General features: G+C 36.8%; 1 protein-coding gene and 1 pseudogene across 1 annotated transcript; both read right to left on the reverse strand.

Moving 5' to 3' along the window:
• Positions 1 to 4,609: 4,609 nt before the first annotated feature.
• Positions 4,610 to 7,820, reverse strand: LOC142628910 (borneol dehydrogenase, mitochondrial-like; annotated as a pseudogene).
• Positions 7,821 to 16,017: 8,197 nt separating this feature from the next.
• LOC142628911 (uncharacterized) lies at positions 16,018 to 16,530 on the reverse strand. Its single transcript, XM_075802938.1, has one exon. It carries the CDS (start codon positions 16,528 to 16,530, stop codon positions 16,018 to 16,020), a length of 513 nt encoding a protein of 170 aa, XP_075659053.1.
• Positions 16,531 to 17,310: the final 780 nt, after the last annotated feature.

The raw sequence follows: 17,310 nt of genomic DNA on the forward strand, positions 1-17,310 counted from the left end.
TATTAACAACTACAAGGAGCCTCAATTGTGACTAGTCCTTTTAAGGTATAGTGCAGATGTGGCTAGCACTTTTCCTTGGATCGTTATATATGGTATCAGAGCTGACCCGGTAACTCCTTGTGGGCTCAGAGACACTATCCCACAAAGTGGGCCCTAACGAGGATGTTAGGGATTTAAGTGGGGGAGATTGTGACGCCCCAATTTGATTGATTGTGTGATGTGTGTGGGTGTGTGATGAGTCCCACATCGGGTATATACTGGGTAGATCTAGGCTTTATTAACAACTACAAGGAGCCTCAATTGTGACTAGTCCTTTTGAGTTATAGTGCAAATGTGGCTAGCACTTTTCCTTGGGTCGTTACAGTTGGAGTTTTTAGGATTGCTCTAGTGAGCTTCATTTGAGATGGAAATTATTCTTAGAATGTGCTCAGAATTACCACTTGATGTAGGATTTTAGCTGGATTTATCAAGAAATGTTTGTCACTAGTTTTGATTGGGTCTCACTGTTTCACATTTATTTTAATTTGGTCCCATGATGTTTATCTCTTGATGAATTTATCTAAGCATCCTAAGATTTATTAAGTGTGTTTAAGGTCCGTTGATTATTTGTGAGTGGCAAAAATGAATGGTGGATTTATGAGAAAGGACTTGTAATTGGTTCTAGAGTGTTCCCCAAGTAGCCAATTTTGGACTTATTTGCCATGTGCTAGCACATAATTCATGCTTAGACAGCACACAATTTGTGCTTGGACTGCACGCATACTCCCATACAAATACACACTACAGACCTCAATACTTCGGACACACACACACGCGGCTTGGGCATCCTCTTTGCCTCTTCCCCATCTCTTTCCGTCTCCCTTATTATTCATTTTATCATCCAAACACTCCCCCCCCCCCCCCCCCCCCCCCCACACAAATATCCAGAAGAATCCCCAAAAGAAAAACCAGAAACAACTCTCCCAAAATGCCCAGAAAAACAACTCAAAGATAGTTTGAAAAACCCAAATAAACCCATTGAAAGAACCAGGAAATAGACCCAAAAGATAACCCCTTGAACCCACAGAAAACCTGGAGAGCAAAGAAACCAAAAAGAAGTAGATTCAGAACATCAACAGAGAACCCAAACACGAGTATGAGCCTTTTCTCTTTTATTTCTTTAGTCATTTTCAGGGCTTTGCCTTAGATTGAATCTAACTCTTTTATTGTGTTACCCTTTCTTCCAGGCACTATTCGAAGCAACCAGAAGACCTAACCAACAATAACAAGAACAACCACAATCAAGCATCAAGCAAACAAAGAGCAGAAGCTAAAAATAAAAGCTGATAGTACATTAAATGGGTAAACCCGAAACCCTCTCCCTCTTGTCTAACTCTCTCCTTTCATAGCATCTCTTTGTCTCACACACACACACACACACACACACACACACACACACACATACATTTTGTAACTCTGATTTCTGCAAAGGTTTGACACATACACACATACATGCTCACAAATCCCCGAAAACCGAGCACACAAACACAGGGACCCAACACTTACCCTTTGTTTTGCACACACTTGCTCATATGCTGCTCATTAGTTCACATACCACCATTGCCTCACTGTTTGGTAGATCCGTGAGGCCTTTAACTCCCACATCACCTTTTTTTGGTTCACGCGTTGTGCAGGGCACTCTTAGCTTGTAGATCAGAGAATGGGTTTTGAGGTTGAGAGAGAGCGAGCAGAGATTAGAGATTGAAAGACTCGGTGAGATTTTGAGCTTCGAGTTTAAGTTGAGAGAACGTCGAAGTGATGAAAGGAAACCACCATCATATTGGTGCTGGTGTGAAGAAAAAAGAAACACATACCAAGGCATATTAACTCAAAATAGTATTATAAAAAAGATTCATCAACCTAAATTAAAATTGCAATAAAGAATAAATAAATTTTATGTGTGTGGAGAGAGAGAGAGAGATAATAATCACCTTTTTCGGAAGAGAAATAGAAAATAAAATGAGGAGAAAAAAAGTTTACAATAAAAAAATATAGTCATGAGTGAAACACAAATTATCCAAGCCATGCTATATAAAAGAATGGCATTATATTCTTATTAACTATCCTATATGCAATAGGATAACATTTGACAACCATAGAAAAGAAAAAATATAATAACTTAAAAACACAAAATCAAATTGCATCAACTCAAAGTAGAGTTTTAAAAAACATATAAATTCATCAATCTAAAGTAGAGATACAAAAAATAAAAAATTTACACAAAAATAAAACACGAGAGAGATAAAACACGAGAGAGAGAGAAACAACCATTTTTGTGTAGGAAACTATACATAAAATGAGAGAGAGAATAATAAATTTATAGCAACAGAGTGGGATAAGAAGAGCCAAAAGAAAAGGAAGAGAAATGGATAGATGAAGAGTGACATTAAGGTTGAGAGTAGTGGAAAGATAAAAAGGTAAAAGGAACACCGTGGTTGAAAATAGTGGAGCGAAATGGTTTAAAATAGATAGCTGATATGGTCATTGACGTGGCTCACCTAGAGTGTAGTAATAATAAATGTTACGCTTCAATTTTTATATATATATATATATATATATATAAACTAATATAGCTATTGATGTGGCTCAACTGGAGTGTAGTAATAATAAATATTACGCTTCAATTTATATATATATATATATATGTGTGTGTGTGTATGTAACTCTCGATTTGTTAGTCAATCTTGGACTGTTCTGTTTGATCCCCATGATAAGGCTTTAAGAAGCTCACATCATTTGGCACATGATTTAAAATTACAAAAATTGATAAATTTTATCGTGGTACTATTTAAACAATTACTAGCCATTAAGAATAGTCCACCCTCACTTAATTTATAAAGTTCTATACAGTTTTCTACGTATTTTTGAAGTCTGTTTAGATCTCGCTTGAGTGGATTCCATTTTGCTCAAGGTAACTGTTCGAAAATTTTGATAAAACCAAATAAAAAATTCTTTCTTCTCCTCGCCTATAATTTTTCTTAAACAATCACTTCACTTGAGTGAAATGCGAAACACTAAGAAATAGTCTTCTTTATTCTTTGATTCTCAAAAAAGAAAAGTCTTCTCTAATCTTCATTTTTACACTTTTAATTCGTGTACATATATAAATGATAAAAAAAAGAGTTCAAAAAAAAAAAGAAAAAAAAAAGAGAGATTAACAAACATACTACAATATAGATAAAATAAGCCCGGCTTCCTTTCAAAAAAAATAATAATAATAAGCCCGACTTGTTTTAGCACGAAATGCGAATTACAAAGCTCGTTTTTGCATTGATAACTCAACCTCTTATTTTGCGCAAAAATATTAAAATATTACTCAAAGGTATAATATTTTTGTACGAAATAAGCTTGACTTGTTTTCACAGGATATATACATTTATATAGGCTAAAATGGGCAAATGCTATTTTCGCACAAAAAAAAACAATATTATGCTCTCTTTCTCAAACTAATTAGAGAAATGCCTCTTTTTGAAACTCGATTTTTTCAAAATCGAGTTAAGCCTAATAGTGACATTTTAAGGAGTCTATAGTAACATTTTAAGGAGCCTATAGCGGCGTTTTGGAACTCGAGCTCCATGAACTCGAGTTATAGGTAAAAAAAAAAAATGCATGTAACTCGAGTTAATGGAGCTCGAGTTACAAAATGCAGCTATAGGTCCTTAAAACGTCATTATAGGCTCCTTAAAATGCCACTATAGGGTTCCAAATTTTTTTTTTTTAAACTCGATTTTGAGGAAATTGAGTTTCAAAAGAGGGGCATTTCCTTAATTATTTTGGAAAATTGGGGCATTTGCCCTTTTTTTTTTTTTGCACGAAATGGCCATTTGCCTATTTTCGCCCATTTATATATATAAAACACAATTCATCACCGGGTTGTAATATTCATTTTCAATTTAGATTAATTACATTAAAAACAATAACTCCACTCCTATTGAATTCTATTTATTGATTTAATGTTTTAGGCACATAAATTTTATTGGTTAAATTGTATCATATTTCTACCCAAATTAATATAAAAATCCCTAAATACTTCCGAAAAGAATCCACAATTACGTATTTATCAACTTACTCGGATTCTAAACCATTATTTTTCTCCAAAGTTAATGCAATAATATTCTTAATATTTGCACTTTTTTGTTTGGCGATGCACAGGGTTATAACCTCACATGAATTTTCTTGCCTAAAACACAATCATAGGAGTAAAAAATGAATTCCCCAGTCAAAAGTCACAATGCAAATTCAACATTCACTTGGAAGTTATCCCACTTTGCTATATTTTACTTGCCAAAGGTGATTGAAGTTCGATTTTCTTGGTTATGGGATAGACATCTTCACATAAACTAAGACAAGTAGGTTACACCTTAGAATCCTTCTTGAAACAATTAAAATAAAGGAATACAAGTGATTTATTATATAAAATAAAGGAAGAGCCTATGAACACCACTATAGGCTGTGTAAAGATGCCAGTTTTAGTTAAAGTCTTTTTATAAGCACCGAATAATACATAGAGAATTTACTATAGTCTCACATACATTAATTTTCAATGCATTTAGACTTCCCATTTTATTCTTTACTGTGGATACATAGAAAAGCCTGAATTTAAAACGTGGAAGCCTCCGTCTATGACAAGATTATGTCCACTGACATATTTTGAGTCATCACTTGCAAGAAAGAGTGCAGCGTCAGCCACATCCTCTGGCTTGAGATCTTTACCCTTGAGGTTGCCATAAAGACGGGCAACTCCACCCTCATCTAGATTAAACAAATCCACTGTCAATGGTGTAAGAACCACGTAGGGTGACACATTGTTTACTCGAATGCCAAAATGTCCGAGCTCAGCTGCTGTATTTTTCATTAATCCATCCACAGCATGTTTTGAGCTTGTGTAGGCATGCGGTGCAACCGCTCCTATGATTGAACATACGCTAGCAGTATTGATTATACATCCTTTGCGAGCTGGAATCATCATACGGGCTGCATGTTTGGAATACCAAGGAAAGCACCTACGACATTGATTCTAAGCACATTCTAAAAATCAACCTGAGTGTTGTCAAGGATGTTAAATTTGGATTCTCCACCAATACCACCATTGTTATACATAATGTCTAGCTTGCTGTACGTGGAAACAGCATGGTTTACAGCATTTTCCACATCAGTTTCTTTGGTGACACCACAATGGACAAAAGTTGTGGATTGAGGATTTAGTTCTTTGCATACAGAGTGACCCAATTCATCTTGCATGTCTGCGATTACAACTTTTGCTCCATGTTTGGAGAATAGTCTTGCAGTGGCTGCACCAAGGCCACTAGCCCCACCTGTAATTAGTGCCACTTTTCCTTCTAGCCTGTCACATTTTTACATAATATTATCTCTCACTTTTATTTGTCAACAATTTGGATACGACACATCAATTTGTAAAAGTTATGTAATAAAATTTGTGTTATCCTTAACACTACTCATACAAAAATTATTTAATCGGAGAGAGGATTTTTTTTTCATAGAATATTGTTCTTTAACAAATTAAACAAAGAGGAAAAATAGCTAAAAACATTTCCATACCTTCTTGCTTCCGGTGGGAGTAGTCGATGGAGTTGGAATATGCATGTGTTGAAAATATGATTTGTGATCTCTCCTAGTTAACTTATATAGAGGCAATGTCACACCCCCTTCATTCCCAAGTGTGACATAATAATTGTTTGTTTACTACAAATAGCATTGCTTTCCACAAGTTCCAGTTCACACCAAGTTTATTTGACTAATTTATAATTCTATCAAGGTTTGCATCATTGACTAATTCTAGTTCCGGCCTTTCACAATTATCTACATAGTCATTTAGCAAAAAAATATTAGGGTCTGATCGGTAAGAGGATTTTTGTTTTTGTTTTCAAAACAGTATAAACACAATTTTCAAAAAATTGCACTTGAAACTAGTTTTCAGATAATAATTTGTATATTATACGTATTTGGCTCCCACTTTTAAGACAAATTTTCAAAATACTAAAAACAAAAACTAATTGCTTGGGAGACCATTTCTATTTTTGAAAATTTTTGAAAAAATATTCACAAAAAGTAATGTGTAAAATTTGTAGATACTTTTTTTTTTTTTTTTGTGAATAATGATAAGAGAATATAGCTTATCATGTACTTTTTTTTTTAATGATAAGTTCCAAATTTGAAGTGTGGGAATTCAAATTTGGAACTTGGCAACAACAATATGGCCCTTGGCTGAGGGTGTTGCAATTTAATCCATCAAGGAGGTCCATTGTTCAAGTCGAGGGCTATGAAGTTTTTGGTTCATCACAGTTTCGGGGTTTTGATCATTTTCCAGCTATGTTAGTGTTGCATGAAGATAAAGAAGTGCCCCCTCAAGCGGAGGAGATGCCAATTAAGGTGGAGACGACAACCACAAGTCAGAATATAGAATACGCAAAAATTATCAAATGGAAGTCCTGCAGTAGATGGATTAAGACGTAATACTTCTAAGGAGTCCAGTGGTATAAAACTCCTATCTGATTTAGATGAAAGGTTGAAGCTAGCATCTCCAGTTTGCCATTAATCTTCTAAGAATGCATTATCAAGGAGGCTACCTCATAGTGTGGGCGCAACGTGCATTTCAAAGGGGGAGTACACCTCGGCCGAGTGGACCAGGATAGAGAAAAGATAATGAAGTCGCCATCTAGTTTAGGTCTAGGAACCAAATATATATCGCTTTTTATGGAAGGATTGATCTTACTACCAATGTATGGGTTCCAAGTTTAGGGATGGAGATGGGAAGGTGTTAGGCACCCAACCTCACCCGACCCGTGGGTTGGCTTCCACACATTATGTCTTACGTCTTATGCATGATCATATCATATGCATGTTCATGGCACATCAAAGATTTAATTAAAAAGACACCCTAATCTAACATGTGAAGAAAAAACAACACATAAATAGAGAAACAGAAACATATACATGTGAAGATAAGCTTGAATAGATGCATATTAGACAAATAAAATATAGTGACAGAAGCAAAAAAGGTTGAATTAGGGTTTCTGGGCTTGAGTACGCGTACACATACATAGGGCTTACGTACACAACCCAGCTGTATGTGTAAGCATACTTCAAGTAGGCATACACATGCAAGAAGTATGCGTATGCATACACACCCAAAACTCCAACCTAGAAACAACAAGAACAAAAACAGAGCAGAAACTTAAAACGATAAATCTAACAACCTAACATGCTTTAAATGGTAAAACAAAGAAAACCTAAGCTAAGCAGACATATTATAACATAAATAAACAAGAAAAATGAAGAAAACAGCAAGATTAAAACAAGAAAAGACAAAAAACAAAAAGAAAGTTTAAAACTTATACCTCAAAAACAAAAGCTTTTTGGCTTGATTTTGAATGTTTCCCTCAATCAAATCTATTCACAACTAAACAAAATTAATTAGTAAACTTCAAAGCTTGAAGATCAAGACCAAAAAAGGTCTCAATCAGAAGAAAATTGACTTGAGGATGTTTTTGTAAAAAAACTCCCTCTTTGATTCACTATTTCAAGTAAATCTTAGGTTTTTCCTAAGGATTTTCTGTGTGTTTTGAAAATGTACTATGTATGAAATTGTATATTGAGAAAATGGGGGCTTGGAATAGCTCTCACATGATGTGAGATTCATTCCAAACCTTAACTTTAATGCAAAAAACTTGTCTTTCATAATTTTTGGAACCCTAGCATACTTATGCATGCCCGTGTATTCATACACATGCATAAAGCTTGCATACATAGGTTTGGGGCATGCGTAAGCATACGTGTGTCTATGTACACATGCCCTAAGGTTTTTGTGGCATTTATTTACAAAAAATAGTTTGTTTCAGCTCATAAAAGAATCAGGGTATGTTTGGTAACTGTTTTTTCCCCTTATTTTCTGTTTCCGAAAACAATTTTCTATTTTTGAGACTAAAAAACTTGTTTGGCAACTCAAAATGGACAAAAAACAAAAACTGTTCTCAAAACTCAATTTGTAAAGGAAACTGAAAATATGTAAAATGCTGTTTTCAGTCTCTAATTTTCAAAAGTTAATGAAACATGCATTTAATTTAATGAATTTGTCTCATATAATGAGTTAGCATTAGAGTTCAAATCCTAGTAACAACATATTTTAGTACTTTCTATTTTTTTTCTTCAAAAATTTTTTTTTTTAATTTCAGCTAACCAAACATGTTTTTGATTTAAAGAATACAAGAAAATTGTTTTTTCTTTATATTCCCAAAAAAAAGTTTTTGAAAATAGAAAACAAAATTTTTTACCAAACATAACCTTATATTTTCCATAAAAACATTCCTCAAGTCAATTTCAATCTGATCGTGCCTTAAACCAACCATGGGCTTTAGAATTTTACTGTCATTAGGGAATGAGAGCTCAAGTCATAAGGGGTACAAAATGTGGTGTCTACACACAACTCTTCTTTTGATTTGTGAGCTCTACTAATGGAATCAAAAGAATAAGAGACAAAATGTTTTGTTTTGACGTACGGCTTAGGCTTAACCCACGCACACGGCACACAACACGCATACATGGGGTGAGGTGCAACTTCGCAAAGTTGTGTGGAATTCGTATGTCCGAATTCTCACCTTTGTTGCTTGGGAAACAAGCAATGATAAGTTCACTATCCTAGAACCTATTCTGCCAATTGCAAGCAAAAGGCAAGTGATTCACTATCATGGAGTCACTAAAAAGAAAAATAAACATGGCGAATGGCCGCAACCATCAACCAAACAAACAAAGTGCTCTTATAAGCTTAAAAGGATACATATTTGTGGTGTCCATATGGGGCTCTTGCCTCAAACTTCTCCAGGTGGCTTGTGCCTCTTGTCTTCCATCTCTATCTTTACCTGTTCTGGTGAGGGTCTTGCCTCGGGGTGACTTTGGTCTCTACCTCTATCCCTACCTCTTTTATTGTGCTTGCATATTCAACCCCCTAAAGATATGTGCATGAATTTGGGCTTGCATAGGGTTTGTGCCTGCATCTTCAATTCCCTTGGGATATGTGCACAAGTTCTATATTCTTTACTTATGACTAGTATGGGGCCTGTGCCTACATGTTCAATTCCCTCGGGATATATGCACAAGTTTTGTACTTTCTCTTCTGACTTGTACAGGATTTGTGCTTGCATATTCAATTCTTGGAGGATATGTGTACAAGTGACCTTGGTGTTCTGACTTACGAGGAAGTCATTGGTGAAAGATCCACTAAGGAGAATGATTTGCTAAGGAGTTTGTTGGTGACCCACGAGGTAGCCTTCTTGGTAATTTCAACCTTTGAGGAACTCTTTGTTGGTGTGTAGTCCACTAGGGAAAATATAACTCGCTGGGGAGTTTTTGTGGTGATTTTGACCTACGAGGAAGTTTTTGATGGTGTGTTGTCCACTGGGCAAAATTTTCTTCTTCTCCTTCATGACTTATTGTGGAACTTGTGTTTATTCTACTAACGAGGGGGTTTATCAACTCCATGGGGAACTTTTCTTCACAACTCTTAAGGGGGTTGTCCTTGTGTCTTAGACCCACAAGGGAGTCATTTCATGACACTATACTTCATTGGGGATTTGGTTGATGGCCTTAACTCACGGGGGAGTTTCTTTAGTGGTTTCTGATCCACTAAAGAATGTTCTTGATGCCTTTAACCCACTGGGGAATGCTTTGCGAGTCTTTATGTCTTTTACCCAACTGAGGGTATTTCTATCATTTTAGATGCATTTTTGAATTTCCTTTTGCACTTCCTATCTTTCGGGAACCCATTGGGGATATTTGAAATTTATTTTTTACTAAAATACACATAGTTTAGTCGAAAGGCCTAAACAACGCGTAGTTTAACCATTAGACTTTCCTGCCTCTTTAAAAAAAAATTCCTCCAATGGTTACCAACCATTTCTTATCTTTTTCTTCTTATTTCTCTTCATCCTCCTCATTTCTTCACATTCTCTCTTACTCTCTAATTTCTATTTTTTCACTCTACAAAAACTCTCTACTTCTTTCTCACTACCTTACAAACCAATCTTTTCCTCTCAAATTCTCTCATCCAAAACTCTCTTTCTCTCTCAAACTCTCTCATCTCCATGGCACCCAAGTCCAAGAAGGGCTCCTACATGATTTCTAGTGATGCGTTCAACCTCACTTGCGGGAATGGGGCTGTAAGGCTAAATGAGTCCTCTCTAATGACCCACAGGCCACATGATTATCTCTTGGAGAGTGCAAGGACCAGATTGGTAAGTTTTTCAAACTTTTCTCAATTGAATTTTGTTGTGGAACTTCCATTTTAATATGTTTTTGGACATGTAAATGCTTGGGTTTTTTGTGGGATGGGTTTAGATGAAAACTTGACATTTTATAAACGTGGGCCACGTGCATATGTTGGCATTGAGAAACCCTATCTTGACTGTTTTAACTCCTTTTTTAGTTATTTTCTCATATGATTGCCATTTTAATGCTCTACTTTCATCTTTTTGCAGGATTTGCCACCTTCTCAAGTAGGGCAGCACCAACCGTATTGCTTCATGGTACCAAGCCTTGACCAAGGATACAAGGGGTCACATGTGTGTTGCGGGCTTTGAACCCATCATCTGTTTATTACCAGAGACTTTTACTAGCGCCATTTTGGTGCAATACTTGGCTGAGAGGTGGTGGGGTACTACCCACAGCTTCCATATAGCTGGCCAGGAGATGATGGTGACTCCACATGACTTTCACTAAATGACCGGCCTTAGGGGTGATAGGACGCTCATCAACATGTTGTTAGGATTAGTGTCCTTAAATCCTATTGTATGATGCTATGTATTTTATTATGTATGACTTAATGTTATGTTTAATAAAGTTATTTTGCTATTGTTTAAAATAATGGTAACATGAATATTGGGACATTATCATATAGTCCATGAGATGCATAGTATGTGATTTATGTGAAAAGTCACAGAAGATACAAATCACAAGTTCTTTGTAAACTTAAAATGTAGTTCGTAATCAGTGATGAAAATTGGCATTTCATCTGCGAAGACTATAATATATCAACTAAGATGATTTGTCATGATCATGGAAATAGAGATTTCTAGTTGATATGTTAATATGTTTTAAGAGTTAAAACATATTGAACAAGACCGGTGTGAGATTTATTATTCTCATAACGACCGTCAAATGAATAATAAACTCACGACTTATATTTGCATGAACTCTTAATCCTGAAAGAATAATGGACTTGATCATGAGATGTAGGTTGCTTTGATATATCAGGATTGAGATCTAGAGTAACGGTAAAAACCTCAGTATGTTAGGCAACCACTTTTAATGTTGATGGAACAAATATTCTCAAGATGGAATTCATAGTCTCTTAACGGAGATACAAAATATTCCCTTGAGATAAGTTTAATGGGTTTATTATTCAAAATGTTAGGCCTAACTACTTTAGTAAATAGTTACTAAAGTATATATTTATGAAATTGGATTTCATAATATATGATGAATAACTTAAAAGATTAAACCGGGTACTCAAGGATAAGATGTAGTAATTTACAAAGTGGTAGTCTACATTCATGACTTTGTGTTACTACTAATATTTTATGAAGGGGTTGCATGTACAATAAAGTCTTGGGATATAATTTATAAATAAGGCCTAGAGTGCAACTATATTTATATAGTGGTATTAAATATAGTTAATGGTAACTTTGGACTTGTCAATAGTTGACAGAAAAGCCCAAGGCCCATTGGAGCTAGTGTCTTATTGGTCCCTTTTGGTCCCACTCCAAGCCACACACTTAAACCCAATTGGAAAGGCCCAAATGGCCAGCCCAATTAGATAATTGGTTAGACACAAAGGGAGATACACATTGAATTTTCTGTAGAGAATTTTTGTAGAGAACACTATTGTGAAGTGGTGTATGGAAGTGTTAGACACTTTGACATTTTCTCCCTTTGGAACTGATTGAGAGACCACACATCTTGGGAATTAGTGGAATTGGAGTGAAGATTGAAAGTGTTCCCAAGCGCTTCTGATCATCGGTTTTGAAATTCGCCTCTTCAAGGTACACTCTATTGTTCTTAAATTCTGAAACTTTTACAGTACATGTTAACTTATATGAATGAAGTAGATCCGTTGTTTTTCTGCTGTGCACATTGCATATTTCCATCACATGTGGGGTACATCAGGCATGCAATTGGGCATTGAGTTGCTTGGGAGGAGGTATTCGATGGACACGATCTGCTATTATGATATTGAGATGGATTATAAGCCTCTCCTGCAAGTGATTCCCGATGACTGTGCTCGGATGGCTAGGACCTTTTTACTGTATATCTTGAGGGCATATCTCATTGCCAATAGGGGGGCAGATAGTGTCTTTGAGGTGGCTATCCCTCTTTCATGAATTTGAGTAGGCTTGAGAGGCCAATTGGTGTCAGGTATATCCTGCCTATCTGTACTCCTCTTTGGACACACTCGGCAGAAGGACTCTGCATCAGTTGGTGGGGCCTTGGAAGCTCCTTGAGGTTATTTTCTCTTCTTTCGCAACTCTTTTCAAGCATGCACTTCCTATCCTTGTAATTGCATTCACCCACATGTCATCTGTACTTCACACTTTTGCAAACAATATCTATATCTATACCTTGTAAACTGTCATCTTGCAAACTATCATGTTGCAAACTATACCCATTCATCTTGTAAACTGTCATCTTGCAAATTTTATTTTCTCTCGGTGTTGGGCCGTGAAGTACGGTCTTGCAAATTGTATTTTCTCCATGGTTAGGACTCATTTTGACAGACTTTCTTCTGAGGAGGTGAGTTAAACATTCACTACCCTATGTTACTTCGTCTTGCATCTTCCTAAGACTTTCCTTCTAACCCTATGCACTATCACAGGTTATTTGGAGTCAATGGGCAGGTGCTCCAGTTGTTATGGACCCAAAATTGGAGGCTACCACCATTATCACTTCCGAGATTGCCCAGCCTTTCAAGGGTGCCGTTCTGAGGGTCCTTTTCTTGATGGAGAGGGTACGCTGCTAGCTGGTGAGCGAGGATGTATTATGGGTTCCACTGGATCCTTCACAGTTCATGCTTACCCTTCTCTCCATAACTGATGCTGAGTACCATTTGTGGAGAGCTGACATTTCCTATGCTGAGCATTTCACAGATGATGTAAAGCATGATGAGTTTAGTGAGACTTATCTCATGCCCGCTCTCATTTAGGAGGTATGTATCTTTTCCTCTCAATTTATCTTCATTCTTCTTTTCTTGTATTTTTGCATACAGTGAAGCTCAAATGTGATGCTTATATCAGGCTGGCCTAGCTATTGGTGGTCCTATCGACCCACCCTATCTACCTTGGTTGGTCTATGCTTACAGTCCTGACGGCTTTGCTTGGAGTGTGTAGTGGGACGTTACACAAATGTCATGGGTTACCCTTTTTACAGGACCAGTGAGTTCTTCTTTATCTTTTCTTTTCTTGTATCTATCAACACTTGTTCTAACATTTTCCATCCCTTCAAATTCATCCCACTATACAGGAGCATGAAGAGCTCATTTAGCTTACTGGGAACCTTAAGTTGGAGGTGATCTAGTATTTCAGACGGATCTATGGTCCTGGAGGATTTGCCCACCTTGATGATAATGATAGTGGTGGTGGTGATGGCGGCTCTAAGACGACTCCCAGCTATCAGCTGAGGAAGAGGCGGCACTAGTGATCATCCTACAGACAAATAGATAGAAAAACACAAACACACAACATATTTCTAGTTTTATTTCTTTTCCTTTTTTATTTAGCATGTACCTCTGCCTTTTGGATTTTATTTGAGACAGTGGATTGTATTTTAAGGAAATTTTTTACATTTCTGATTTTATTTTGGGCATATTCTTAATTTACAACTCATGGGGATAATTGTATTTATTTTTATGCAACTTTATTTTCCTTGGTCCTTGATGCTTGAAATTTGAGCTTGATTATGCCTTGACTACTTCTTTTGGTTGTGGGAATCATAGGGAAGGGTCTTGATGGAGGAATCACACTCCAAATAGGAAAAGGAATTCAATTATGCCTTCCTTCTAGCACACATGTACACAAGCCTGCGTACGCAGGTATTAACCATGCGTATGCAGCCTTGATCCTATGTATGCATGCCACATGCCAGAAAATGCTAGCCAACTATTTTAAGTATAAAATAGCCGTTGAGGGCCTCTAAATCCTCACAAAATGTGTTCTAAGCTTAAAAAACACCTTTCAAGGCTTCCCAATGGTAGAATTCACTCCTTTAGTGGTTTCAACATGGATTAAGAAGCTTGGCCATAGTTTCAAGGATGCTTTCATCCCTCTCGGTCTCTCTTGCATATTTCCCTACCATCAAATCAAATTGGACGAACCACTCCTTTGTGCTACTGTAGAATTTTGGATCCTCACTCGACATGTCTTCCAATTTAATAGTGTGGAGTTATGCCCTACTCTTGAAGAATTTAGTGCAATCATGGGAAAACTTGATGTTAGTACTCCCATTCTTCACACTACTAATGAGAATTTCTCTGTCATGGCCTAGCAACTCTAGGGGATTCCTCTTGCTATGGCTCAAAGGTGGTATATGCTTAATAAGTTGAACATCTGCATGGTTTTCACGTACTTTTCTCAGCAAGATGTTCCCTTGGCTAGGGTACAGAGTTCCCACTATCTCAATGCCTTCAGTTTATGACTTCTTGAAAGTTACTTCTTGGTGCATGAGACACTTTGTGTAGATCAAAGGATGCTTTCAGTGGTCATAAATCTAGAGAGGGGAAGTCCCTTAGGCATGATGCTAGCTGAAACTTTCAATGGTTTGGATGCTGTTTATAGAGGGGAAGCAACTTTCTTTGTAGGGACCCCTCTCCTCCTTCAAGTATGATCCCTAACTTTTGCCTTATTCTCAACTTAGGGGGATTCCTCTAACTTTTGCATGGATTTCCTTTCGATTTTTAATCCATCAAGGCTCATTATATCATCTTTGTTCATTATTTTTCTCTCTTTCTTTTATCTCTCCTTTTCCACTCAAAACTTATGCTTTCTTTTTCTCTCTCTCCTTTATCTTTTTTCTTTTAGATGTGGCTATATGAGACACTTCAATTTCTTTAACCTTGCTCTGTCCCTCCTAGTCAATACCAACCAAAGCATTATTGTGACTGCAAGCTCATAAACAAAAAGATGGACCCTACTAAGTTCACTGAGTTCTTGAAACATCTTTCCCCCTTGGGTGTCTAATGGGTGGTGGAATGGTGGCGCATTACAGGCATGGTCAATCGTGTCTTCAAAGAAAACTATGTTCCTTTGATTGGGCTTTGTCGTTGTTCTTTCTACTCCCCAAGCCGCATTACAAGGCAATTTGGTGACCGTCAAGGAGTTCTTAATAATGATGACAAAGAGGATCTTGGGCAGGATTCGTGAGACTTGGTTGAAGAGGATGGTTGCTAAGGACATCTGTTTCCCTCAGTTTTTCTATCGTACCTTGGATTACAAGACTTGGTTGACTGTTGATATGAGGTCAATTTGTATGGAAGAGAAAAATTACCAAAAGTCCAACAAAAGGAAAAGGATTGACTCACTACCTTGATATGCCCTAACTTTTACTTTTTTGCACTTTATGATTCTCATGTCTTTTCTTTTTGAATTTAATAAAAGATTGGAATGTTCCAAATCCCCTATGGAAACAATTTATTATCTTTATAATTTTATCAATCAAAGAATCAACCTTTTATTATCTTTGCTTATTGTTTTTTACTTTTTCTTTTCTTTCTTTGTTTTTTCTTTTTCTTTTTTCTATGCCATGTAATTTTTGCCCATGACGTCCTTGTGGGAATTTTCGCCATGCCCATGGTCTTTTCCCCTACCTTTTGCCTAGATCGCCCATTTGGGTTTTCAACCTAACGGGGTTCTTTTACCTTAATTTGTGCCTAGGCCACCCTCTCGGGTTTTCAACCTAGCAGACTTTTTTTTTTCTTTTTCAAATGTTATACTTTTGGAGTCTATCCAAGTTGATTGGGCAAAGCATCTCTTCCCCATCCAAGTTTGTAATTCTTGTGGCACCTCTTGACATGATCTTCTTAATAATAAAAGGCCTAGAGCATCTTGGCTTCATATTTCCTCTTGGGTCAAATGTCTCATCTCTAATTACCTTTAAGACTAGATCTCCTTCCTTAAGGTTTCTAGGTTTCACTTTCTTTTTGCATGCGCTAGTAATCATCTTTTGGTAACCTTGCGCATGGTATTGTGCTCTAGCTATTTTCTCCTCTATCAAAGCCAATTGTTCATATCTTTCCTTCATCCATTCTTCATCTAAGACCTTTGTTTCCACTAGTACCCTTAAAGATTGTATCTCCACCTCAATAGGAAGTACCGCTTTACTTCTATAAGCCAAAGAGTAGGGGGTTTTCCTGGCTGATGCATGGATAGAAGTTCTATAACCCCATAAGATAAATGGAAACTCTTCAGCCCAATTCTTGTATGTTACCACCATCTTGGCTAGGATATTCTTGATGTTTTTGTTGGTTGTTTCTACAGCCCCGTTAGTTTGTGGTCAGTATGGTGAAGACTTGTGATGCTTAATGCTGTATAACTCCATAATCCTTTGAACCTCTCACTCAAAGTGGGAACCATTGTCGGTTATGATCTCTTGTGGCACTCCAAATTGACAAATGATGTTGTTTTCTATGAATCAAGTCACATGCTTGGCTTTTAACATGGAGTAAGAGGCGGCTTCCACCCACATGGTAAAGTAGTCGATTGCCACTAAAATGTACTTGTGTCCATTTGAAGCCTTAAGGGCTACTCATCTAGTCACATCTACGCCCCAAACTGAGAAAGGCCAAGGAGAGATCATGTTGTATAGCTGACCAAGTGGCACATGATTCAATTTTGCATGTGTTTAGCAATCGTGGCAACTCTTCACAAAATTCATATAGTCGGTTTCCATTCTATTCCAATTAATACCCCATCCTTATAATCTTCTTTGGTAACATTCTATCATTCATGTGAAGACCACAAACTCCTTGATGGACTTCCTCCATGATTATTTCAGCTTCTTCATTCCTCAAGCAACGAAGGTGTATTCCGTCATTGGATCTCCTATAGAATTGATCTCCAAATAGGATGTATTGCATTGCCATCATCTTAATCGAACGACGTTCTCTCTTATCGACACTATCAAGATATACTCCCAATTCCAAGAATTTCATGATATCATACTACCAAGGGACTCATTCTTCCTCTATAGCCATGACTGGAGATTCCACTCTCC

Source organism: Castanea sativa, chromosome 3, assembly GCF_040712315.1.
Source record: "Castanea sativa cultivar Marrone di Chiusa Pesio chromosome 3, ASM4071231v1".
Taxonomy (NCBI): Eukaryota; Viridiplantae; Streptophyta; class Magnoliopsida; order Fagales; family Fagaceae; genus Castanea; species Castanea sativa.

Bases quoted from the DNA above. Each gene is read 5' to 3' on its own strand.
- LOC142628911 (XM_075802938.1), bottom strand. From the start codon at position 16,530: ATGGTGGTAACATACAAGAATTGGGCTGAAGAGTTTCCATTTATCTTA.